This window comes from Mesoplodon mirus (genome assembly GCF_964341445.2).
Source record: "Mesoplodon mirus genome assembly, chromosome: 14".
Classification (NCBI taxonomy): Eukaryota; Metazoa; Chordata; class Mammalia; order Artiodactyla; family Ziphiidae; genus Mesoplodon; species Mesoplodon mirus.
In genome coordinates, this window is record NC_138990.1 from 9,979,511 (window position 1) to 10,005,859 (window position 26,349).

Below are 26,349 nucleotides of genomic sequence, written 5' to 3' on the forward strand. Positions count from 1 at the left end.
ACTCCCCTCCTCCACACGTCTGGTTTTTCCCAAACTCATTATACAAATGAATTAATTAATTTCCCTATCAATGAGGTGAAGTAATATCTTTTTGTATGTTTGCATTGCCTCCTGGGTGAATTACTCACTTACACTCTTTTTCCTAGTTTTCATGGGCTGTTTGTCATTTTCCTATCAGTTGCAAAGCCTCTGTCTGTCATATGCATCGCAAATGTTTTCTTCTATTGTTTGTCTTTGGATTTTACTTGCACAGTAATTTTTCATTTTCATGTAGTTAAGTCTATCAGTCTTTTCCTTTGTGGCTTCTAGATATTCTCCTACCCTTCTCATACTTCTCACGTGAAGTTTTGACAGCCATTTGGAAAGTAATCTGACTGTAACTACTAACGTAAAAATGTACATATCCTTTGTCGCAGCAATCCCACTTTGAGACATCTCTTCCACAAAAATAAAAACACTGCTTCACAAAAGTATACGTACAAAGATGTTACCTTCATCAGCATTGTGTGTACGGCAAAAATGAGAAACAACTTGAATATCAACCATTAAGGCAACAGTTGAATGAATTGTATGGTGGAGTCACAATATAGTATGTTTTACTGTTATTAAAAAGAATGATTTTGCAGAATAATGTGAATGTTCTTAATGTCACAGAACTGTATACTTTAAAATGGTAAATATTATGTTTATTTTACCAGAATTTTTTTAAAAGAGAAAAAAAAGCAGAATGATTTCTATCTCTATATAGTGTCCTGAAGATATGGCCATGAAAATTGTTAAGAGAAAAATCCATGTTTCAGATAAACGTGTGTGTGTGCGTGCACATACATGTTTATAGAAAAAGGTATGGAAGGATACAAACCAAATTTTATGGTTAATTACCTCAGGGAGTGTGAAGTATCTATCCTATGACTTGTAGCAAGGAACAAGAGCTCAGATCCAAGCTCAAGTCCACTACTGATTTGGTGTGTGACCTGGGAGAATTACATGTTAGTTTCTTCATGTATAAAATAGGAAGAGAAATAATATATGCCTCACTGGAATTGCTGTGAGGCATAGATATTAGAAAAGTGCCTGTCACGATAAATTATAGATGTCGTCATCATTATATTGTCGTCTCCTTCAGTGTCTTCTTCATTGTACCCTATGAATTCCTCCATCCCTCTCTACCTACTGGGATTGTTAAAAGATCTGATTATCAGGAGAGAAAAACAGAGAAACAAAAACAGATTACAAGAAGCCTAACACTGAGGGGATCCACATAGTACTTGTTTCAGAACCCACTAGAGCTAGTTTGCTTCTGAGGCCATGTCTGAGCTTTGGCCCTAAAGAACTGGCACAATTTTGGAGACGTCTGGCCTAGATTTCTTTCTTCTTGGCCTGTCATCACATAGAAGGTAGTCTGGAAAGCTTAGGAGCTCTCTTCTCAACATCTCCACACTTTACTATTGCTTTTTGATATACCTAGTGTCATCTCCCTCTGTTTTCCTGCCAAATCAACAGCTTCTTGTGCTGCAAATGCTTTCTCTTACTTACTGGTACTCTCTCTTTGACTGGCAGATGGATAAGGCCTGGAGTCATCATATTTGCTGAGTCCCACACACCAGTTTATCCAATACCAACCTTGCCTCTTTCATGGATGTTCTTTGGGTTGAGATCTGGAGGCTTTAGGCGATTCGATTTTTTCTATGTGTTTTGCAACATTTCACATTCAACAAATCTCATTCATGTTAAATATGAAATAAACCAATAACTCCTCCTAGTTTATTTCAGCCTTAGGGCACTAATGTTTGGAATCAGATATCTCAGACGATGAGCTTCCCTGTTAGTGAAGAGCTCTCAGGGTTATAAATTATAACGCTGGTGACCAAAACAAAGCGGTGGCTCTTTTCATTGATTTTACATGATCCCCAGGGTTTCTCAATTCTCCATTTCTTTGCACCATCCCTTATATTTACTCATCCTTTCCTTGTGTCTCTTTCCCTTTCTCCCTCTCTCCTCTCTCCCTCTCCTCCAACAAACATTCTTAAGCACCTTCTGTGTGTCAGGCTCTCAGCAACAAAGTCTGAGCAAAACGGACCACCTTCTTATTGTCATGGAGCTTACAAATCTAATTGGGAGTTGACACATTCATCAAATAATCACCAAATCTGTATTTCAAAGAGCACTGAGTGCCATGTAGGAAAACACAGGACCCTGTGAGAAATCTGGGTAGGTGAAGATTTCATCCAGAAAGGGGCAGCTGAAGGCTACATCCAGGAAGTGGCAGCTGAGCTGGGTGGGAAGGATGGGGAGGAATTAGCCAGGCATCTCCCCTCATTTAGAGCTATGGGTGGGCAGAGACCAAGACTGTCATGGCACCAATACTGGGTCTGCTTGACAGAAATGCTTGTAAATATTTGTGGGAGGAAGGGACAATGTGAAAAATATAAATCAATGAAAATGTGCTTTGTTTTGAGCATAATCAATTAAGAAATTTAACTGTTAATAGTTAAAAGAATGCAAAGTAGAAGACAAAAAGGAGAAAGTGGCACAAGATGAGGTTAAAGGAGTAGCAGCCAAATCACACTGAGGCCTTTAAGGGTATGTAGGGATTTTGGTCTTTATTCTAACAGCAATTGGAAGCCACTGAAGGGTTATTTTTTACAGCTAACTATTACGTGCTAGATACTGTGCTAAAGACTTTGCTTGCATGATTTTGTTTAATTCTTGGTGCAATCCTATGAGAGTATGATTATTACCCCAATTTTACAGACTGAGGACCCTGAGGTGTCGAGAGGGTTAGTTGTTTGCTCAACACTGTTAATAAGTGGCAGAGGCTTGACTCCAAAAGCCCTACCCTTAACCATTAAATTACATATGCTAAGAACAAGAATGAGTCGGTAAGCAAGTATGAACAGCTGATTCTAATCTCCTCGGCAGGAACAACCCCACTGTGGAGTTGTTAGCATGGGGGTATCAGGGTTTAGTGACCTAATCATTGAATTTAATCTCCTTGTTCTGTCTTCATATTAATAACTTTATATTCTAGCTTCCCCTATAGATTTTTCTGCTGGAAGATAACGCACTGAGCAGCCTACACATGCAATTTGTTTCAGTTGGGAATTTTATTCCACGGTGTAAGTTAACAAATTGGCTTTCTGCTTAAAAAAAAAAAAGTGAACTACTCTAAAACAAACAAGAAATGATTAACGTCTTAGTTATTTTTCCATTAAGTTAGTTTGAAAAACAGAAACAAATATAAACATCTATATTGTCTCTTTTGTGATTTAGCCTTTTCTTGTTCCCTGCTTTGAAGGACCATGGATGTGGTCATAAAGTCTAGGGATGGGCCCTTTTTTAACGCTCTTTGTCAAAGCCCCAAGCACAGCCCAAGTGCTCCCATTGTTTCCCAATCAGCAAACCCACCTTTCCTCCCGCAAGCCGCGGAGAGGATTGTTCTTCCGAATTCACCTAATTCTCTGAGCGGTAAGCAGCTGGAGGCTGCTGCGAGGGGTCTCATTCATCTCCCCAGGGTAACGTGCATCCTATCCTAGGAGCAGGCGGTCTCCTAATAACATCAGTAAACCCGAAGTTCATGCGCTCGGGGCCACCGCGACAGCAGCAGCCCCCGGCCCCGGCCCTGCACCAAGTCCGAAGCCCCTGTGCGGGACGGAAGTGACACCGGCCCACCCGCCACTTGTGGGCTCCTTCCAAACGGAGAGCCATGAAATCGGTCCCCGACCCCCGGCTTCTCGTTGGCTCAAGTTTGGTTTTGTTCTTTTCCCTTCTCTCCCTATAATTCCTTTAAATGGGCAAAACTGGCACAAACGCAGGTGGACATTTTAAAGTGAAAGCTTCAGGAAACAGACCATCACCTTGTCAAGAGATCTGCTGAATCACATACAAGGGCGTAAACGGGGCTCCCCCCACCCCAATATTCAACAGTCTCTTGAACAGAAGACTGAACTCATACTCTAAACATCGACTTTTTTCCTCCTCCAAGATAGTAAAGTCAGCAAGTGCAAGGTGAGCCTTGTGAGCAGCCTCCTTTCTTGGAGAAAAGGCTGGAGCCAAGGGGCCGAGCGCGGCCTCCACCGTAGGGTCCACAAAGAGTAAGAGCCTCGCTCAGAAACTGTAGCGCTGGGGGCGGAAGGGGGACGGCAACCGTTGAAATCGATGACAGAACTCTCTTTATTCCGCTTTTCGGCCATTTTCAACACAGAACCATTAACCAAGAAATTGCCAGCAACTAGACGGCCCCCCGCAGGACTGCCAGCCGCCGGCTGCGCTCAGGGCGAGGATGCACAAGGCCGTGCGAAGGATCGTACGCTGACCAGCCAAGATGGCCACTTTCACGTGGCTGTGGGCCACTGGCTCCCTGTCACCCGGGCATCCCCAGACCGGGCAGCCGGAAAGACCCTCGGGGAGGGCCAGAGGACAAAACCCCCGACGATTCCCGCGGTCCCCGCTGGGGGACGCGACCTGGCGGCCAGGTAGCCCGGCCAACGGTCGGAAGGGAGGTGCCATTGTCACAGCACAGGGGAGCAGGCCCATAAAGCCCTTGTCTCTCTTCCTCCCACGTCGAACACGGAAGCATACAACGACCCAGTATATTGCCTTTCCCCTCACCCCTTATTAGTGCTTAAGATGGCGAATATTCGCGAGAGGGGCGCGTTACCTCCGCTCCCTTCCCCCTGCCTGGCAGAGTGGTTCGGTCGAGCTCCCCTCGGTGCCCCGCCCCTTCCCCTCCTCCGTCCCCGCGCGAGTGGCGCATTGGCGCGCGGCGCCGAGGGGCGGGGCCCGGGCCGGGCGCGCGCGGGCGCCGTGTATAAATAGTAGGCCGCGCTGCCCGCCGCCTCGTTTGCTCCGCGCCGCCCGCTCGAGCTGCCAAGAACGCGGTCTTTTGCTCGCGCGTTTTGCACTTGTCGGCTCGCCGCTTTTTCTGCTCAGCGCCACTTTCACTCACCGCCACCACCATGAACGGGCAGCTCAACGGCTTCCACGACGCATTCATCGAGGAGGGCACGTTCCTCTTCACCTCTGAGTCCGTGGGGGAAGGCCACCCAGGTGAGGTGACGGGGCCTGGAGCGAAGCGAGGGGCGGGTCGCGGGGTCAGGACTGGCCGGCAGGATCCGCCGGCCGCGGTGCCCAAGCCGGTGGCCCTCTCCCGGCTGCTGGAGGAAAGAGCGGCGGCCGCGCGCCTTCCTCGTGGCGCCGCCGCTGCCGAGCGCGTGGCCGCCGCCCCCCCTTCCTCTCTCCTCCCCTCCCATCCGGCCGCGCGCCCCGGCATGCGGAAGATTCCAGAAAACGAGAAGGGCGGGGGCCGTGGCCGCTCGTGTTCTAGCCGGGGAGGGCACTATTTCCTTCTCCCCGCCCTGCGGCTCGAGCCACCTCGAGTGGGCGGCCCGCCTCGCGTGCTCGCGTCCGGCCCGCGAGAGCGCGCGCCCCGCATTGCAGCCTCAACCACGTGTTTGCCGCATGTGGCTTCTGGGCGAGGGAGCCGGCTGGTTTGCAGAGCGTGGCCCGGGCCACCGGGCCTTCGCGCTTCCCGTTAATCCTTTGGCTACACTGAAGAATACGAAATGCCCTTAGCCGGTATATGGCCTCGCGTCAAGGTGACAGCCTCCAACTAAATATAGTGCTTGTCGGAGGAGGCATTCCTTATTTGGATCGTGCGTGAAAAGGATAGGAAGCATGAATTAAGTGTATGGCGCCATTGCGTTGGGGCTGACTGTTAGGCAAGGTTTTTATTCCGTATATCATCCTCCGGGCTTTGTCCACCGGTCCGCCATTATGGCGATCAATGTACACGTGAACGAATGAAGCTATTTCAAGGAACTTTCGATCCCAGCCTGAAAACCTCACCTAGTGAAGATCGTTGTTCTACTAGACGGGTCCAGCCCTTTCTTGGGATGACCACAATGACAGATGTCTCGTCTGTTGGCCTAAGGATCCATTTCCCTCTAGCGAGCTTACTGTGCCTATGATGAAATCCCACGAGCAACCTAGTGGTAGAGGAGAGGACAAACCCCGAGATCCTGATGAGCGAAGGTCAGGTGTGGTGTGGGTGGTTTTGTTTGTTTTCCCCCAGCGCTGAGAACTGCACTGTGTATTTGAACCGCCTTTTATTAACTTAAAGCCGCAGGCATTTGTAAATGTTTAGATTGTCCTGGGCCTCTGACTGGACGGCGGCACACATTTTGCTTAAGTTTTTTTTTTGGATGGTTATAGAAAATTTAGGAAAGTGATATTCGGGGTTTTTTTCTGTTCTCCTGATTTTTAATAGAGGGCAGTACAGTGAGGGGAAGATAGCAAGGATTCAGAATACATTTGGGGATTTTCCAGTCTGTTCGGCTCTTGTTCCTGGACTACCCTTAACACAAAATCAAATGGTGCCGTTTTATTCCCTTTGTTCATGAAGTGTCGTTGCTTTCATCATTTAACTCTGACATTATTTCTCCCTGCCCTGACTGGCGTGCCGTAGAATCAGGGAGAAATTGATAAACGGTTCATCTTTCTGGTTGGTTAGATTTATAATGAAAAATTTAAATTCGGGGGATAAAATGTAAGTACCATTGTCTTTGAAAATTAATGCTGTGAAGGTAAATGTTCCTTGCTTTGCTTTTGGATGGAAGATAAAAACAGTTTCTACTTACTTCCATTTAATCAATCCCCATTATGTGGCTATCCTGTTTAACAATAGGAATTGTTTTTGCCTGGGAACCTGGCAAAATGTCTGAAATACTTTAAAGATGGGACTGAAGTCCTTGTAAAGGTGTCAAGTGCATATACTGCAATGAGCTTAAATGTATTAAACATGCTGGGTGTTCCGCTGGCTTATCTGAATTGGTGGTCTGTGGTACAGCTATATGAAGACCAAGGTGTCAAGTTAGGAAACATGTAGCACTATATCCAGCATTTATTCTTCAGGGAAATGGTTTCTGCGAAAGCAGTATGGCAGTTAAGATCTCCATGCTTGGAATGTCGCTGAAAATGTACACTTGAAAATGGTTAAATTGGTAAATTTTATGCTATATCGGTTTTGCCACGATTTTGCTGGGGGGAGGGTGCCCTGCCAAGCGCCCTTCAAGATCTTACTTCCCTGACCAAGGATTGAACCCATGCCCCCTGCAGTGGAAGCACGAAGTCCTAACCGCTGGACTGCCAGGGAATTCCTGCCACAGTTTTTTTAAAAGAAAACACAAAGATCTTCCCAGCTGTAGTTATAGGGGAAGGAGGCATGACATACGTGACATTATCAGTGAATTAAAGAAATTAAGCCAGGAATTTTTTTCTTCCCCAGATAAGATTTGTGACCAGATTAGTGATGCTGTTCTTGATGCCCACCTTCAGCAGGACCCTGATGCCAAAGTGGCTTGTGGTAGGTTCAGAACACTGCTTTATCACCTGATGAAAAGATAGCATGAAAATTACTTCATAAAAGTGATGTTTGACTGTGAACCTCTCTTTTACTAGAAACTGTTGCTAAAACTGGAATGATCCTTCTTGCTGGGGAAATTACGTCCAGAGCTGCTGTTGACTACCAGAAAGTGGTTCGTGAAACCATTAAACACATTGGATATGATGATTCTTCCAAAGGTGTGTTTTAATGACTGGGCTTTCTAACCTCATTTTTCCAGGTATTTTTTTTCAGTCCTCTTTAGCTATATCTTCTAGAGTGTTCCTGGGAATATTTAATTCTACTTGTATATTTTTAGTGTTTTTGTTCCAGCCCTATTCTTTAAAAGTACTAAGTTTTAGGTATATTTGATTTCTCTAGCAGCATTTAGAATTCCAGGTAATTTTAAAATGACAAATTTACTTTGTCGTAAATACAAAGTATTGCTATGGCCCTTTAAAAACAAACCAGAAAAACATCGTTTTGTCTATAGGGTTTGACTACAAGACTTGTAACGTGCTAGTGGCCTTGGAGCAGCAGTCACCAGATATAGCTCAAGGTGTTCATCTTGATCGGAATGAGGAAGACATTGGTGCAGGAGACCAGGTATCTTGGTAGACATCTATTTGCATCTCTTCTAACATTAAATTCTAAAGCTTGGATTGATTGCATTGGTAACTTTTCCTTTTTTAGGGTTTGATGTTTGGTTATGCCACTGATGAAACAGAGGAATGTATGCCTTTAACCATTGTCTTAGCACACAAGCTCAATGCCAAACTGGCTGAACTACGCCGGAATGGCACTTTGCCTTGGTTACGCCCAGATTCTAAAACTCAAGTAAGTGACGAGTGTCAAAACTACACACATTACATTGGCACAGGACTTCAGTAAGGTGTTTTGATTAAAGCTAAGAGAAGAATATGGTTTGTTCTCTGTATTGTAATGTAGGGTAGAGAATCAGGAACAAAGCTATTGTTTAATAGACTGATGTTCTGATGATCTGTTTCGCTTTCAAGGTGACTGTGCAGTATATGCAGGACCGAGGTGCTGTGCTTCCCATCAGAGTCCACACAATTGTTATATCTGTTCAGCATGATGAAGAAGTTTGTCTAGATGAGATGAGGGATGCCCTAAAGGAGAAAGTCATCAAAGCCGTTGTACCTGCAAAGTATCTTGATGAGGATACAATTTATCATCTACAGCCAAGTGGCAGATTTGTTATTGGTGGGCCTCAGGTAAGGTCTTACAACGTCAATTCAGTTGCTTTTTTGGATCTTCTGTTACTTGCTAAAACTTGGCTACTTCCACCTTTTCCCTAGGGTTTTTGAAGCCTACGTGTGCCTCTTCCGAGGATATTTGCCAAGTGATATTGAATAACCATTTAACAAGCCTGAACTAGAACCACTGGAAAGGATTAGGCCTAAAGTAACTTAAATCCTATAATTTCAGGGTGATGCTGGTTTGACTGGCCGGAAAATCATTGTGGACACTTACGGTGGTTGGGGAGCTCATGGAGGAGGTGCCTTTTCAGGAAAGGATTATACCAAGGTGGACCGTTCAGCTGCTTATGCTGCTCGTTGGGTGGCAAAATCCCTTGTTAAAGGAGGTCTGTGCAGAAGGGTTCTTGTTCAGGTATATACTTCTATATAACTGGGTTGACTAAAGGCATGTAAGCGGGAGGGCATTTAGCAGTTATCTACTTGTCTTTTTTGGATACCAGTGTATTACACAAGTATGTGGGTCTTTTGATCACTGACTCTTACGACATTTAAATTCTTTTAGGTCTCTTATGCTATTGGAGTATCTCATCCATTGTCTATCTCCATTTTCCATTATGGCACCTCTCAGAAGAGTGAGAGAGAGCTATTAGAGATTGTGAAGAAGAATTTTGACCTCCGCCCTGGGGTCATTGTCAGGTAAAGATGGTAAAGACTATTGCTAGTGAAAAACATTGAGGGTGTGGGTGTGTATGTATATATCCTTGATACATTCAAATCTGAGAAAGTGAAGGCGTGAAGGAAGACTGGAGTGGGGAAACATGGTAATTCCTAGAATGTGTTGATGTCATCTTTACATCGCCGTCAGTAAAGGCTTAAATTATTAGGAAAACTAATTACAGTGCTGCATGGCTTAGACTAACCACCCTAGAAAGTCCTCCACATTTGATGTAGGCTTTGTGCTCCTGTTACCTAAGGGATGTTTACTTAGAAGAAATTTTAGTACAGATGAATGGGCATGGCTGTTACAAAGAAAATAACCATGGTAGGGTGTGGGCCTGGGACCTTGGTAAGTATTCCGTGATTTTAGATGAGCTTTTGACACTTGAAATGTCTCAGAATAATGACAAGTTTTCATATTTGTTGAGCCAGGGACGGAAAAACAAGAACTATAGTTACTAATAAGGACTGTGCAAGGAGTTTGGACACCAGGGAAGTAACAAACACTTTTGCCACAAACTTCTTTCCTAGCATACCCCAGAGAACTGAACTCATTTGCCAGAAGTCTTGAAAATGAGTCTTGCTGATTGTTTTGCTTTATTTGAATTGAATGCTACATATTAAGTTACGGACTTGTATATTCCAGGGATCTGGATCTGAAGAAGCCAATTTATCAGAGGACTGCAGCCTATGGCCACTTTGGTAGGGACAGCTTCCCATGGGAAGTGCCCAAAAAGCTTAAATACTGAAAGTGTTAGCCTTTTTTCCCCAGACTTGTTGGCGTAGGCTACAGAGAAGCCTTCGAGCTCTGAGGGAAAGGGCCTTCTTCCTAAATTCTCCTGTCCTCTCTCAGCTCCTGATCCGTTGCAGTCACTCTAGTCAATGACATGAATTTTAGCTTGTGGGGGGGACTGTAAGTCGGGCTTGCTATTTTGTCCCTAGGTGTTTTGTTCACCAATATAATGAACTTAGTGAGCATAGGTGATCCATGTAACTGCCTAGAAACAAACCAACAGCACTGTAGTAAACAATGCTTTGAAATTGAACCTTTGTGCCCTATCACCCAACCTTCTAAAATCCTAATTGCATTGACTTTCCCACCAAATGCTGAAAATGTCCTTGTAATGTGCACGTAAAGTACTTGTTCCATTATCGCCTCTGTCTGGCAATGCCACAGCCCTGTCAGCATGAATTTGTAATGTCTTGAGCTCTATTATGAATGTGAAGCCTTCCCTTATATCCCCCCCTTTAACTTGATCCATTTCTAATTATGTAGCTCTTTTGTCAGGGAGTGTTCTCTATCCAATCATTCTTGCATGTAACGCAAGTTCCAGTTGGAGCTCTAGCCTGACATGAGAAAGGAAAAAAAAAAAAAAGGCAGTTACCATTAAACCATCTCCCTGGTGCTTATGCTCTTAATTGCCATCTCTTAAACAGCACCAAATCAAAATCTCTCCACTTTTCAGCTGTCTTTTGGAGGACGTACGTAATAAGGTTTTTATTTAGTAAATCAATCCTATGCATGGTTTCAGCACTAGCCAAACCACCAACTCCTAGCTCTAGAAAAACAGGCACTTGGCACCCTTGTGATGTCATACAAAGAAGTCACAGGGCTGTACCTGAGGGTCTGTAGGTTGCACACTTTGGTACCAGATAACTTTTTGTTTTCTTTATAAGAAAGACTGAGCACTCCACACTGCACAATAAGTCCTCCCAGGGTTTTAACTTTGTTTTGTTTTCAAAACCAGGTCCAATGAGCTTTCTGTGAACAGCTGGTGTAGCTACAGAGAAACCAGCTTCCTTCAGAGAGCAGTGCTTTTGGCGGGGAGGAGGAAATCCCTTCATACTTGAACATTTTCTGATTGCTTATTTATTGTATTCTGGGGTATGGCGTAAGTACAGAGAAGCCATCACCTCAGATGGCAGCTTTTAAAATTTTTTTTTTTTTTTTTTTTCTTCAACACCATGATTCCTTTAACATGTTTCCAGCATTCCCAGGTAGGCCAAGGTGTCCTACAGAAAAACCTTGGGTTAGACCTACAGGGGTTCTGGCTGGTGTTAACAGAAGGGAGGGCAGAGCTGGTGCAGCTGGCCATGGAGAAAGCTGACTTGGCTGGTGTGGTACAGAGAAGCCAGCTTGTTTACATGCTTATTCCATGACTGCTTGCCCTAAGCAGAAAGTGCCTTTCAGCATCTATTTTTGGAGGTTTATTACGTATGTCTGGTTCTCAATTCCAACAGTTTAATGAAGATCTAAATAAAATGCTAGGTTCTACCTTAACCTGTGTCCATTATTCTTTTAAAGTGTTTTGGTATGAATATGAATTGAACATACTTTTTAACCCGGAGTAATTGTAATCCCACCCATGGTTTAGGGAAATCACTTCAATCCTGACTGCAGGCATTGAAACGGTTTGTAAATCATATCCCTTGCACTAAGGAAGTTCAAGGTTTGATCTCAGTTGGTCCAGCACTGCCTTTTCTGGCCAGTGCACTGGGCAAAATTCACAGCTCCTTATTACAGCAGCCAGTTCTATACCATCAGCAGTGTTTTAAATTATCTAAGGTTAAGGGCATAAAAACCATTAATGTGAGTGTAATGTGGAAGGAGTGATCATGTTCACTCTAGAAAATTTAAACCAATTTTCATCTTCTTGAAAATGTAGAAAGTTTATTTAATGCCTTAAGTTTCCCATTTATATAAAGAGGTGTTAAAGGCTGCAAGTTACATGTTCAGTACATACTACAGTTTGAAAAGGGTTTTTAAACAGTGGTGAGAGGGACTAGTTTCCAATATATCTCATACAATGAATGAGCCGAAATGAAATTTAAACAAGTTCCCAAAGGCTTATTCTAAAATTGTAGAAGGTTCACCAGCCAGAGCTTGGACCGTCCTTCCTTGAGCCTAGCAGCCACTTGGCACATGTTCATACCAGCACGTATGAGGTCAAGTGGTTCAAACACTTCACTGTGCTCTGCTGTTGCAGACGTGAGGCCCAAGGAATGCTTATACCTGGTTGCCTGGAGGCTTAGAAGTTCAGAAACATATTTGGGAGGGAAGGCAAGGTTAAATCTTCTGACCTGCTCTGAAAGTTGAGAAGTTCAACTTTGCATGACATTGAAAAACTCCAGAAAAAGCTTCAAGAAGTCTTTAGATGCCACTGCATTGCTATCTATCTGAAGATAAGTTAACCATCTTGACCAAATGGGGGGATGAAGATGAGTACATGCCTGTAGGCTGGTGAAGTGACACCAGAGAGAACTGCTTTGAGGTTCGGTTCAATATTTATTTACTAGGGTGACCCCTGCTCTCAAGGAGCTTGCAGACTAAAGAGAGTGACCTTCAAGGTGGCTTGTCCTCTGCCTAGCCCCGGGGTGGAGGTGGGGATTAACCAGCTGAGGGAGGGGAGTAGAAGCAAAGGCATGAAACTGCAAGGGGTGGAGGTGATTACAGCTGAGAATCAAAAGCAGGGAGTGCTAATAGGAAATGTCCTATTTCACGTTTAAGTTGAAAATCATACTTTTCTACAGAGTTTCAAGGGGGGTGACACTGGTCAGGGACAGAAGACCTAAATGCTCGGGTAGGATGCAAAGCCTTCCGGCGAGAAGGACATTGATTACCAGGGCCTGAATACTGAAACCTGGATAACCCAGGTTTTCACCAGTGAACAGCTTTTCTTAACCAGTATGAGACTAGCACCTTTCTTCATCCCACCCCAACCTTTTCATTTGGAAAATGAGACAGGTGGGAGGAAAGCAGCATCCTTGCCTGTATTAAGAAAGATACTTTTTGCAGGAGTTTCCTTCTGAAGTGAAGAGTTGTTTTGTTTTGAACCAAGTAAAAAGGAGGGTGCGGGCAGCAGCTGCGGGGAAGGACATGGTGCCAAGGTGTATCGTGTCGCTGAGATCTGCAAAAGGACTGAAACCAGTGTTTCCCCCACATCGGTGCAAGATGCCCTGTGGCACAGCCATCACTGACCCACAAAACGCCTTGTATGAATCAGAGGGACCTACTGCCAGGCCCCACCTGGCCACAGCTGGGTGCCCTTATTCAGGCCCAACCTGCACAACTACATGGCAGCCCTGCTCTGGTCTACCCCTAACTGGATTCCAGTATAAAGGCTGAAAGAACAGAGGTGGTAGAGATGAATTCAATAGGTCCAAGAAGTAAGAGGTAGAGTTAATGGGACTTGAAATCTTCAGAAATGTGAGGAAAAGGGAAGAGTCAAGGCTGATGACTCACAGATGGTTTGGTTAAAAAAAAAAAAAAAAAAAAAACAAAAAACAGTTGCCGTTTACTAATAAAGAGACGCAAGTCTGAGTTGGGGATGAATGCAAGTTCTGTTTATGACAGAGTTTGAAAGCTCTGTAGGATATCCAGCTGGAGCTAGCTAGGTATACAGGTCTAGGGCACAGGAAAGAAACCTAAGCAGCAGCAACACTGGAAACCATGGAGAAGACATAATCATCCCAAGTGTGTACAGTGAAAAGGCAGCTGCCTAGGAAAGAACGCTGAGGCTGGGTGGGGTGGAGCTGGGAAGAGAAGAGAAGCCTGAAAACAGATGCGATCCTTTATCAAGGTTACTGGGACTGCCCGTCTGCTGACGGTCTCTGCCTGGAAGACCATGAGCTCCCAAGCAGGGCCTGTTTCTCAGTTTGTTTGTCTTTTTCTCTTTAATTACTCTATGGATTCTAACTTCCTAGCCCAGGACCAGGCCTTTGAATTTTCACAGAATTGAGGATCCTCCTAAATCACATCCAAACTTTCTACACCCGAAGTCTACAAAGTGACTGTAAACATTCCCTGATCCCTCACCACGTTTGGTTAAATCTTACTTTACATCACCTCCTGCTCATTAAAGGCTAGAATAATGCTAAATACTAAGCTTATTTGTAGATAAATACCACTACTAATCACCTAAATTTCGTTATTAGTTTAACTCTGTGCTCTTCTAACTATGCTCGTGACTGCTACTGAAAAACGTACTGGCTGTATAAATAACAGGAAGAAAGAAGGAACCAAAATTGCAGTGAAGAGAAAATTATTCTCTGTGCCTCTGAAACCTGATCACCATCCTAATCATACTTTATAATTGGACAAGTTTTAAGCTACGATTTTTCAGAATTATTGTCAAGGATTCTGAAAATTACAAGCATCAGGGTGCAGGACCTTTTAAGTCAAACAGACTTGAGGTTCAAACCATCAGTCCATCCCTTATTAGGTAGATGTCTTACGAGCAAATTGTATTACCTCTCAGCCTCAGTTTCCCCAACCATAAAATAGGGCTTATGGCCGTTAAGGACTAAATGTAATAATACTGGCGCAGTGCTTCACACAGTGCCTAGCATATGGCAAGCACTTGAGAACAGCCAGCTATTCTTTTCATCATGGAGCATTAAATCTCTTTCACCAAGGAGCCAGTCACTTTAAACCTGATCCTTACCCTTTCATCCTACAAAGACATTTTCACGTTGTTTTTCAACTCCCCAAGCCCCTCAACCTTGGATTGATAAATCTTATCCTTGCTTTACTCCCTTGGTTCCTCTAATCTATCATCTCTGAATTTATCAGAGCTATGGATAAGGAAGAAAAATATAAAAAAAATCTGAAGTCATTTTTTCAGATGTCCACTGCATAGGTAAGCGTCTTGTGACTGGCTGCTCCTACATCTGTACCCAACATCTGGCCTCCCTCAGAACTCTGAGTGGACAGCGTCAGCATTTGGCTCAGAAGGATTAGGATTTGAAGAATCTGTGTTGGAAGAACTCGGCTCTCCAACTGGCTCAAAGGGTCGCAAGTTCGCAAAAGTCACCTCTTGGGCCAGCTGCTCCAGGGAAGGGCGGCCTAATACCAGATTTCGAAGTGAGATACAAGTCATCAGAAAGCTGAAAAAGAGGGAAGAAGCCAGCAATGCAAACTCCTCTTTCCACACAGGCATTCCTGCCAAAGCCCTTAGGGGACACCTGGCCCTACCCCCTCACCCAGGCACAAATGAGACTCTCCCCCCAAGCACCCTAACATCCCAGTTGGAAGGGCACCCCACTCCTTATACAGTCTGGTAGAGGACTCCGGAGTGGGGTAGGAATAACCCACAGGGAGGCTGGAGAAAAGCTGAGGCAGAACAAGACGGCGGCCATCAGACACCAGGGAGAGGAGAATGGAGAGGACAAAAGGGAGGAATTTAGCACCGGATTGTCCTTTCCTGGGAACAGTCCCCACTGTTACCCTCACCAGAGAAAAGTTACTCAGCCTGCAAATATCTGATGGCAAAGACACGTACTGCTGTGGGTAAAACTTACCTGCGGCGAAAGACATAGAGCTTCCGCAGCAAGAAGCGGAGGAGTCGCTCGTGGAAAGGGGCATTTCGCCGGCGTTCGATCTCCTGGAGCCTTTGCTGGCGTCTAAGAAAGGTCTGAACCAGCGGTGTTGGCTCAGGGCCCCCTTTGACCTCCCCTTCCAGCAGAGGTTGCAGCTCTGGAGGCAGAGGCTCTGTTTCTGCCCGAAAGAGGGCAAAAAGAGGAATCACTGAGACAGAGAGAGCATTCTCTCTCCTAGAACTCCCCTTTCCCCAGGCTAGACGCTTCAAGTTCATTCTTTAATGGCTAGATCCTCACTCAAAACCCTGACTTCTCGTAAAGCCGCTATCTCAGCCCAAATCTTCATATACTCACCACTTCCATTCTCCACCTTCTCCTTCAATTCTTGCAGGTGTGCCAGGTCTTGCTCCAGTGCAAGCTCTGTAGTGTTGACATAGATGTACATGTAGCAGGAAGGACTGGACGACACTGTATACACCTTGTGGTACTCACCAGCAGGCAACTGAAAAGAGGGAAGAAGCAGATCTCTTTCACCCTCTGGCCTTCCGTAGCCAGCCTGTGGCCTCCCTACACTGTACCCGGCCCCACACATCTTTTTTCCTGTGTTTTGGAGTCCAGAGGAACTGACCTCTAGAACCCTGAATGAGGCTATTCACAGCCCCCCGCCCCGGGGCCCTTGCTTTTTGAGCTCCCACCGCGTTAGTGTTATGTTAAATTATCTCGAGTCTGTAATAAATCAACCCTACTCCTCTCAACTTTTCTACCATTGTTTTTTCCTGTCGTTTTTGTTTTGTTTTTCTAACATTTATTTATTTGGCTGCATCGGGTCTTAGCTGCAGCATGAGGGACCTTCACTGTGGCACACAGGCCTCTCTCTAGTTGTGGCGCACGGGCTCCAGGGTGCATGGGCTCAGTAGTTGCAGCGCGTGGGCTCTCTAGTTGTGGCGCGGGCGGGCTTAGTTGCCCCACAGCCTGTGGGATCTTCGTTCCCCAACCAGGGGTCGTACCCACGTCCCCTGCGTTGAAAGGTGGATCCTTAACCACTGGACCACCAGGGAAGCGGTGGTCCCGCTACCGTTGTTCATTCAAGCAGAATACCTGCATCTCTTCCCCCTCGTGAAGAGTCTGGTTCTTCTGTTCTGCCACCAGCTCCACAGTCACCTCCCCCTGCAGCAGCTGGATGCTAGCGTTACCCAGGTCTTCGCTCACAAAGTTCTCCAGGTGCAGCCCTGCCAGGGGCAAGAGTTCCCCAACCCACCCCATGGTGGAGTGAACTCACCCCCAGCCGGAACAGAGAAATCACACCTTCACCACCACACCCCAGCTCGGGTTTCAAAAACCTTCCTCCCACCAGGAGAGGCCCCTCCCCACTCCATCACATGCCATACCCCTGGCCAACGAAGCCAGGACGGAGACAGCACAGCCGCCTTGCTCTCCTCCGTACCAGGGAAATCCGCGATGAAGACCACTTCGGTGTGGTTGTCCAGGCTGCTCTTGATTTCCTGTAATTTGGTTCTCCAGGGAGACAGGTCCATCAGTAGCGGCTGCAGCCAAGGTGTACGCTGGAAGGGGGACCAGGTAGCCTGCACGATGTCCACACGAGGGTCAAAAATCCTTAGGAAAGAAAACCATGTTCTAAGGAGGCCACAGCCACCTACGCACTGGCATTTCCGGTTCTGTTCTTTTCATCACTGTTCCCAGATAGAGGAAAGAGGGTTTTTCAGAAAGAAGAAATGGCCTACGTCAGCATGTTACTGCCAGTTTGGGACAGAGAGAGGAGGGGAAAGAGATTCTGGAACACTGGGAAGAGTGGGAGTTAGTGGCCACCTGACAAGAGCTGCGATAACAGCTTCTAAAAGAGTAAGTGTGTTACCTTTTCTTCAGGATGATGGTGCCCCCTGCTGGAAGCAATCAGCTATGCCCACAACCAGGTCAACAGGGACATGCACCAGAGGACAGCCTTTCAAGCAAGACAACACTGGGGAGCGTGGGCTATTCATCTTGGCAGAAAGAGCTAGACTTCATTTCTCCCCCTTCTCTGCTCCCCTTGCCCACCTCTGCTGGAAGCGGTCATTGATGGAGACCCAAATATCAAAGTAGATCTGGGGCTCAGTGACATTGTACTTGGGAAGCAGGCGGCTCAGGCAAGTGGCATATTGCTTCAGCATGTCCGCATGATCCTTCCAACGCCGGCTCTGTGTGAATACCTGCCCCAAACCCCCACGTTAGTCCCACCTCATTGTTATGGAGCCTCCGGACAGGTCATGCAATGCCAACGGCACAGAGAGACCCCTGCCTGCTGCCAGTTCTGCCAGAGAAACCGCAACAACAACAAAACCCCACGAAACTCGCTGGAAGAATTTCTCATTGCGGGGCTAGTGGTACTCACCTGTCCTAAATCTCATCTCAGTCCAGGGAAGCGAACGACCTCGCCCTATTTCAACCCCCACCAAAGAAGCGCTCCACGGGGCTCCAGAGAAAGGGCAGAGTGGGCCCAAATGTGTTTTACTTCATAATTGTGTTTACGACCAAACCAGACCCCAAAGCTCAAGGGGGGCTCTGAAGGCCAGGAAATCGTCAGCATCAGACATCTCACCCCAGGGTTGAGGTAGCCCAGCTCGCCGGTGCGGCTATCACGGTAGGTGATCTTCACGTGCTGGTGGGAGCGAGAGTGCACCATCATGTCCCAGGAATAGCCGTACAGCCCGTTTGTCCAGTTGTTATAGCCCTGAGGGGGCAGGGCAGCGGCAGTCAGCTCGATGGTCCTCACGCTGACTCCGTCCTCCGCCGAGCGAGGTCTGCAAGACCAGCCCCGCTCTGTCCCGGCTGCCGTCGCCTCCACCGCTATCCAAGGTTAAGCCCCAGCGCACACGTACCTGGGTGAGGAAGTGGGAATAGGGCAGGAAGAGCTGCTCCAGGAGGTAGAGTAGGGTGAAGGCGGCGCCCAGCCGGTGGCGCAGCCCTGGCTTCTGACCACCTTTGGCCCGGCTCCTCTTGTACACGCAGGAAGCACTGGGCTGGGGGGCAGTCCCGAGGGGCAGCAGGTCTTGCAGCCTTCTCGGGCAGCGAGCCACCAGCTTCCGCGGCCACTCGGGAGAGCAGAAGAGAGGGCTGCTGGCCAGCATGACGTAGGGGAACATACCTAGAGAAGCAGCGAGAAAACCAGCACGTCGCGAGCTTGGCCGGAGGCAAACGTGGGTGGGTAATCGCCTCAACCCCCTTCCCCTGGGCAGCCTTTCCCAGGTACTCCGCTGGTGAGGGAAGAAGTTCTCACCTCCAGTCGACTTCTCCCCGGAGAAACTTACGACACGACGCACCTGCTGAGCCCCGAAGCCGCCCGCCGCCTCCCTATTTGTTTCCATCTCACAGAGACCGCATCCGGCTCGGCTCGGCGCCCGTCCCTGTCACCACCTCCCACTGCCACACATGCCGCTGGCTCGTCCCTCCCCTGCACACCTGTGGGTTCCTATTTCCCACCAGACTACGGGAACCGACCAATGTTGAAGAGCTGGGAATTCATGCAGTGGAAGTAGGACACGAAGAGGAGGCCAACGCATCTTGAGGCATCGAAGAAGAGCAGGAAGCCGGCAGAGAGGTCGAGCAGCAGTCCGCACCAGTGCACCACCAGAAGGCTGGTCATCTCCTCCGACAGCACGCATCTGCGGACACCAGGGTCGCAGGTCAGGCGCCAGCCCTCACGGCGCGCTCACAGCAGGCGTACCTCTGCTACCCTGTCCTCGCTGCGGGATCCACCCCCGCAGGTGGGTGGAGGAACTCCGCACAAAGACATCCTCTGGTAGGGTTCTCCAGCCCCTCTTCACCTCCACATACGTTAGGCGGCCATCTTTTCTCAACATGCCCTACGTAATACGCAAGAGTGCATCTCCGAGGGCACAGTTTGATTGGGCAGTGTGTGCTGTGGCGGGCAGGTTCTCCGTGGAGGTTATACATGAGAATCTTTAATAGGGGAACGCTTGGCTAACGCCATCATGGTGTCACACTTTAGGAACTGGGAGATGACAGCAAAGAGGGAAAAGAACGAAGTAAAACAAGAGGAAAGAAGAAACGGGACGAAGAGTGAGACCAGAGAGGAGCAGCTCTGTTTGGAAGGAGCTGCCAACAACGGTGTTGGCGGGGTAAGGGGCGCCGACCGTCCATCTGCTCCGCACGCCGGCTGAGGAGTCCCGGCGAGAGGCTGGGGCGGTCGCCCGAGGACAGAGGCACCACCCCGGCCACCGCCTCACTCACCAAGCCACCCGGTACGGGCGCTTTCCTTTCCTTTACTGCTTTTCCCTTTGCTTCCGCCCACACTGTAGTCTCCCAGGGGCAGCAAGGCCTAGATCTTTCGATACCATCAACTCTGCCTTCCGCTGAACAGGGAGATGAGGGGACACAGGGAAACACGTGCAAATTCGGGCAAAGTGGGAAGAGCAGCCGTGACCGCAGACCTGAGGGAGGCAAGCCCCACCCCTGCACCTGGGCCACATGAGGCCTCTGCCCTGCCGCTCACTTGAAGGGACTGAAGAGCCAGTGCCGGGACAGGTAGTCCATGGAGTAGCCTTCCACCCAGTCTGCGTCCAGCTTTTTCACGCCCGCAATGAAGTACACGATGAAGATCTGCAGACACAAAACGAATGATCAGACAAAGTCAGAACCCTGTCCCCTACAGACAGTCACCAATCAGTTCTGATGCCAGTTCAGGGCCCAAGGGAGACTAGATCCGTTCTTCTATTCACTCATCTCATATATTCACTCATCCGACACCCTACAAATGCCAGGCACAGTACCAGGCACCAAGGAAAGGCCTAATGTTACTTTCACGAGGATTCTAATCCAGCGGGAACAAAGCTCCACTCCTTCTACGACAAGGTGAGAGACCCCAGAGATCAGGGGGTTGGAAACAAGGGGGAAGCCAGCCCAGCTTTCCAGCAAAAGGGGATAAAGAGAAGAGCCAGGGAGGCAGAGGAGAGCGCAGTCTGGCAGTGGGACGGCCGTGCTGACAATGGCTGTTGAGAACACCTCCCCCTCTCCCGAAATCCCGTACCTGGCCACGCAGCACAGCATAGTTCCAAAGGGGCACGTGGGCGTTCCGCTTCCGGGCATTCAGCAGGCTGTCCACGGACCTGCAGCGACGGGCAGAAGGATGGAGGACAGCTTCTTAGTCCAGTCCCATTTCTACCTTGGGGCTGGCAGAAACGCTTTCTAAGTGTAATGCTCTCTCTATCCCAGGACGTCTCCCACACCTTCTCTGGTCCTCTGGGCTGTTCTGAGGTCCTTTAGAATTATATGAGCATACTGCAACAGCGACTATTTTAAGTCATAACAGAAATATTACTAGTGAGTTATAACAACAGAAAGTTCAGTGTTTACCATTCGTTCAGTTAGCAAATTAGTTTCTCCTAAAGAAACAGATTGGGAACAAGACGACAATGCTAGAATATGGCTGAATATGAAAAAGAACGAATTTGAGGCAACGTTTGAAAAGCTAAAGGTGTGTGAAAATATATAGAGTGCATTTAAAAAGAAGTTTCGATTTCCAAGACAAACTGACACTTCATAGACCTGGATGCTAGGATCTAGTGCCAGAGGGTACCTGCTAACAGCTTACCTAGGCTAAGAACTGATAAAACCAGCTACTAAGATTAGATGTATTCTGGGGAGGCAGAAGCAAAGTAGGTCTTCAGGAAGACACGGAATGAGCAGAGAAGCCAGGAAAGGGGCAGCTTACACTTGTGGTCAAGAGCGTGGGAGTCTGTAGTTAAGGAGACCTGGAGTCTCACTTATGCCTCTTACATGCCATGTGACCCTAGGCAAGTCCTTTACTTCTCTAAGCCTTAGTTTCTTCATCTATAAAATGGGAACAGCACTACGGACTTCATGGGGTTATAATGTGGAAAAATTAAAAGTGTTTAACATAGTGCCTGGCACATGGAAAGCCTTCAGTAAGTGATGGATACTTTTTCAAACTGTGTAAGAGTCATAAAAATGAGACTTTTCAGGAGTATTCTGTCAAAAGTGCCTCTTTGTGATGACAGCCGGCCACTCTGAATGAATGTAAAGGTTTACAAAAGGGGTATCTGCACGTGTGTGCTGATGAAAGAAGTTTAATTAATGACTGATAAATCACCAACAAATCCAATACTGAGATTTTTTCCCCCTATACTCATGTTACTGACAGCTCACACTCGCTTTTCACTTAATAATGGGAGAATCCTTAAAGGTCATCTGCGCTGCCACCCTGTCTCCAAATCCCGTCTCCATCTCCCCTGAGAGACGGTCACCTGAGCCAGAGGGCGAGGAGGGCTACCTCCTCCCGGGACAGCACTGCTCAGCAGCCCTGGGGGGCCCGCTCCTTCTGACATGACTGCCCCACAGCAACTTCTACGCTTGGCTCTAACTCTGCCCCTCGGGGCTCACACACACAGAAAGTCTGCTCCCTCTTCCACATGACCGCCCTTGTAGTATCTGAAAACAGCTATGTGTGGCTTTAGTCTTCTCTTCTTCTCTCTAAGAGGACTACAGGAAGTGGATAGATCAAGGCACCTGGGGAGGTAGGGAAAACGTGAAGGGGTGCGAATGGAGCCATTTTGCTTTTTTGTCACCCCAAGAGCCCCAACCTCACGGACCCTTCCCTCTCCCAAATCCATCCAAATCAAAGTGTCGCCCTGTAGCCACACTCTGCAACGCATGGCTGAAAATACGTTTGCTGGGACAAATTCTAGGACCTCACCGGGCCCCTGTCCCTGGGAACCATCCTGACGCCGCCAACCCCTCCCTCTCCTCCCCAGACTCATACCAGTAGCGGTTTGCATCCACGAACGTCAGCTGAAAGGCCAACAAGCCATACAGATAGGAGTGGTTGTTCCACGATGTCTTGTCCAGAAGAAACACATACCAGTAGGGCAGCAGGAATAACACACAGCTTATCCGGTAGCACAGGCCCAGCATCATGCCCAGTGCCCCTGGGATTTGTGGGGGAGAGGATTAAGAGGTCAGAGGGGCACTACAGGCCCAGCTCCCCGGGACAGGCTGTGGGTAGGATTAGGAAAGGTCATCAGACATTTTATAACCAGGTGAAAATACATTTCAATTAAATGTTATTTCAACATTTTAAACAGAGTTACGGGGTCACAGCTCAGATGACACACAGGTCAGCAGGATGAAATTATAAGTCACGGAGGAAGTGAAATAAGAAACGCAAGACCTTGGTCATTCACCAGCATGCTTTGTATTTCTGGGTTTTGGGTAGGCCAGTCAACACTCCCATCTCTCCTACAGTTGCCCTCACCCAGAAACATGATGGTGTAGACCAGATACATCCAGTCCAGTGGCAGTGGCTGCAGGGCGTCCAGCAACGGGAAGCGGCACACCTCCAGCCCATCCAGGTATCTTCGGTCCAGGGAGCTGAGCCCCCGCTCCTGCGGAATGTCCAGCACCATCATCAGCCCTGAGAAGGCAGAGGGGGAGGGGGCCGTTAGGCCTTAGCAAAGCGAGCCGTGGAACACGCTGGAATACAGTCGAGCACACCCAGCTCCAGGGTCAGACTTCTTTCCCAACCCCGGAAAGAATTCATTCAACAATAATCACGGAGCGCCTACTCTGTGCTAGGCATTATGCCAGGTGTGTGATCTCAGACAGCCACTGTACCTCACTGAGCCAATTCCCCATTTGTGAAAGGGGGCTCATAATATTTTGCAGGGTTTCAGAGAAGATTAAATGAAAGAAGTGTACAAGATGCGATCAAAGCTGTTCAGGTTTGTTTTTTGTTGGTTTTTTTTTTTTGTGGTACGCGGGCCTCTCACTGTTGTGGCCTCTCCCGTTGCGGAGCACAGGCTCTGGACGCGCAGGCTCAGCGGCCATGGCTCACGGGCCCAGCCGCTCCGCGGCATGTGGGATCTTCCCGGACCGGGGCACGAACCCGTGTCCCCTGCATTCGCAGGCGGACTCTCAACCACTGCGCCACCAGGGAAGCCCCTGTTCAGGTTTTGATAGTAATATGTGTAAAGGTCTGCCCTACTGGCTACAGAAAGTGCTCTGGGGTGGTGCTCCTCAACCTCTTTTACTTCCTGGCACACCTGGCAGGGCAGTATCTGGCCAGCACACTGGGGTAACAGAAGGGGTACTCAGGCCAGGAAGGCATCTCCAGTTAAGGCAAGATTTCTCAACCCCAGGACTATTCAGTTTGGCCTGGTTAATTATTTCCTGGGAGGGCTATCGTGTGGTTCATAGGTCATGCAGCAGCATCCCTGGCTTCTGTGTAGATGCCAGTAACCACCTATTCCCCTTCCCTCCCACCCCCAAGATGGGACAAATACAAATGTCTACAGACATTGCCAAATGTCCCCTGGAGAGCAAACTCACTCCCCGTTGAGAAGCACTGGGTTAAGGGGAGTAATATCTCAGCATATCTGTAACCCATTCCAAACATACATGCTGTGGCCTATGAGTTAGAAAGATCTGGATTAGGGAGTCACAGCCTAAATGTCTGCCCTGTCACCCCTGCCACTTCTCTAAACTCCAGCCCTTAGCATACTTACTGGGCAACTTCATGCCACAAATAAAATGGGATCCTGTTCCTCTACCTCTATATTTCCTATAGCCTCAGATCAAAGCATTTCTGGGCTCCAAACCCTAATCGGAGACAAAACTGGGTCACAACGACCTCTTCCAGGATATCAGTAACTTCAGCTCTTAGGAAAAGGAAGGTAAGTCCACTAAGCAAGTAAGTATCCAAGAAATGGACAAGGGACGATTGTCATTTTCCCACCCCCAACCACGCTGGCCCCTCCCAGAAACTGGACTTACCAAAGAGAAAACGGAAGACTGCCAGGCTTGCAGGATCCGTTGGTCTATTCAGCAGGGTCACCAGCTTCCCCCAGCTGGACACATCTGTCCACTCAAAACCCAAGAGCTTCCCCATTCGGCTGCCCTGATGGCGCCTTGAGGTCTGTCCAGCCTTATCTTTCTGTACTTTATCTGCAACCGATAAATGGAGAAAGTTGTGGGTGCGCGTATGGGAAGGGAGATGCTTTAAAATAGGCTCCTCCCCAAATCACAGAAATCACAGGCCCAGGGTTTCTGCCTACCTGGATTCTCCCACTGATCTCTGACTACCCGAAACATCCCTGCAGTGCAGCCCCTCCTCCAGGATCCCCCAGTGCCCCAGAACCTTTCTCAGACAGCAGTCCCCTAGCCGCAAAGCGTCCTGAATGTCATCACCACCCCGAAGCCGAAGACTGCAGTCTCTCTCTATGGCTCCTTCCCATCGGAAGCTCCCTTCCCCAGGTCCCACAGGGAAGTCCTCCGGCCCCCACTCCTCTGAAACCCGCGCCCCTCTCTATCCGCCACAAGGCGGGGCTCTGACCCTACCTGAGTCGGGCGGGGACCGCGCAGACCGAGCAGACACCGCCATGGCCTCGGGGAGGTACGTCGGCCACGGCGACAGCGTGCGAGTGGGTGGCGTAGCGAGGGAAAACTCCCCTAAGTCCCGCCTCCCAGACACATCAACACCCGCGAGGCCGACCGGAAAGTGCCGGGACTGTCGTGAAGAGCCCTAGTCGGCCGCGCCGGGCTCCCTGCTTGGCGGCAGAGGGCGGAGCGAGGAGCCTTGGGGCGGGGCGAAGCGGCCGCGAAGGGGCGTGGTCAGGCCCCGCCTTCCCCGGTGACCCAGGAGGAGCGAAGATGTCATCGGACCTGCCTCTCTTCCGCCGAATGACCAGTGTCTTCCCTGAGGCCTCCCGATCCCTCTCCGCGCTTTCAACCTAAGAAGACTCCGAGAGCCCGCAGCTTCCCTGGGTCACTCCCCGCACCCATTAGGCCTCTCCAGACGTGAGCAGCGCGGGCGCAAATGTCAGAGTCTTCCCAGAGAGGTTCCCGCCGAATTAGGACGCACCTGGAAGGGCTGCCCCGGTCTAGAGACTGTGTGCAAGTTTCTTTATTCTCTCTTCCAGTACCTGCCATGAACCAGAGGTTTGAAAGCACAGGGGAAACCGGAACAACATAGCTGCAGAGGGTATGCAGAGTAGGGGCAATGAATAGAGTGGTCGATCAAGGAAAGTCTTAGAGAGGTGAGTCTTGAACAGCATTGTAACATCTAATTCTCTGCACTGGGATTGACCAGCAGGATCAGAGGAAGGCATCTTAGACCAGGGGTTCTCACATTTTTTAGTCTCAGAACCCCTCTACACTGCTACACACGTTATGGAGAACCCTAAAGAGCTTTTGTTTATAAAGGGTTATATTTTCCCGTATTTACCGTATTGGAAATTTACACTGAGAAATGTTTAAAATATGTATTGATTCACTAAAGAAAAAAGTAATAAACCCATTACATGTTTATATAAATAACCTTTTTAAGAGAAAAGTATATTTTCCACACCAAGAAAATACATGAGAATAGTATTATTTTACATGCAAATCTCTTTAATGTTTGGCTTCATTGAAGAAAGCTGGATTCTCATATCTGCTTCTGCATTCCATCTGTTGTGAAATGGTGTTGATTGAAGTATGTGAAGGAAACCTGGCCTTACCGATACTCAGTTGGAAAAAAGAGAAGCATTTTAATAGCCTGTTTAGATAACTGTGGATATTCTTTTGTACCACACCAAAACTTACAAGTAGTCGTTTTTTAAAGGTTAGTCCGATGTGAAATTGGAAATCATATAATGAACTTTATGCTCTATTACATTAAAATCACTGGTATATCTTGCACTT

The 26,349-nt window shown here is 48.0% G+C and overlaps 2 protein-coding genes across 3 annotated transcripts; one reads left to right on the top strand and one right to left on the bottom strand.

The window, feature by feature from the left end:
- The first annotated feature begins 4,832 nt into the window (after positions 1 to 4,832).
- MAT2A (methionine adenosyltransferase 2A) lies at positions 4,833 to 11,599 on the top strand. 2 transcript variants are annotated; one of them, XM_082643024.1, is made up of 10 exons: positions 4,833 to 5,049; positions 7,286 to 7,363; positions 7,459 to 7,581; positions 7,875 to 7,987; positions 8,075 to 8,218; positions 8,398 to 8,616; positions 8,831 to 9,013; positions 9,164 to 9,297; positions 9,965 to 10,020; positions 11,067 to 11,599. In XM_082643024.1, exons 1-10 carry the CDS (start codon positions 4,959 to 4,961, stop codon positions 11,084 to 11,086), a joined length of 1,161 nt encoding a protein of 386 aa, XP_082499150.1. In that variant the 5' UTR covers positions 4,833 to 4,958; the 3' UTR covers positions 11,087 to 11,599. The 2 variants fall into 2 exon arrangements, with proteins under 2 accessions (XP_082499150.1, XP_082499149.1); XM_082643023.1 differs by having other exon boundaries at positions 9,965 to 11,599.
- A 362-nt stretch (positions 11,600 to 11,961) lies between these two features.
- On the bottom strand, positions 11,962 to 25,130 carry GGCX (gamma-glutamyl carboxylase). The gene is made up of 15 exons (XM_082643022.1): positions 25,006 to 25,130; positions 24,442 to 24,612; positions 22,925 to 23,083; positions 22,433 to 22,598; positions 20,681 to 20,759; positions 20,147 to 20,253; positions 19,132 to 19,295; positions 18,513 to 18,778; positions 18,233 to 18,364; positions 17,692 to 17,843; positions 17,081 to 17,250; positions 16,735 to 16,865; positions 15,991 to 16,138; positions 15,619 to 15,814; positions 11,962 to 15,204 (listed from the first exon to the last, which is right to left on the bottom strand). Exons 1-15 carry the CDS (start codon positions 25,046 to 25,048, stop codon positions 15,012 to 15,014), a joined length of 2,277 nt encoding a protein of 758 aa, XP_082499148.1. The 5' UTR covers positions 25,049 to 25,130; the 3' UTR covers positions 11,962 to 15,011.
- Positions 25,131 to 26,349: the final 1,219 nt, after the last annotated feature.

Bases quoted from the DNA above. Each gene is read 5' to 3' on its own strand.
- MAT2A (XM_082643023.1), top strand. From the start codon at position 4,959: ATGAACGGGCAGCTCAACGGCTTCCACGACGCATTCATCGAGGAGGGC. The intron at 9,014-9,163 runs GTATATACTTCT...AAATTCTTTTAG, and splicing joins GCAGAAGGGTTCTTGTTCAG to GTCTCTTATGCTATTGGAGT. The intron at 9,298-9,964 runs GTAAAGATGGTA...TGTATATTCCAG, and splicing joins CGCCCTGGGGTCATTGTCAG to GGATCTGGATCTGAAGAAGC.
- GGCX (XM_082643022.1), bottom strand. From the start codon at position 25,048: ATGGCGGTGTCTGCTCGGTCTGCGCGGTCCCCGCCCGACTCAG. The intron at 16,866-17,080 runs GTACGGAGGAGA...TGCCCCTGGCAG, and splicing joins CTTCATCGCGGATTTCCCTG to GGCTGCACCTGGAGAACTTT. The intron at 16,139-16,734 runs GTATTCTGCTTG...CCCTCTTTTCAG, and splicing joins ACGAGGGGGAAGAGATGCAG to TTGCCTGCTGGTGAGTACCA.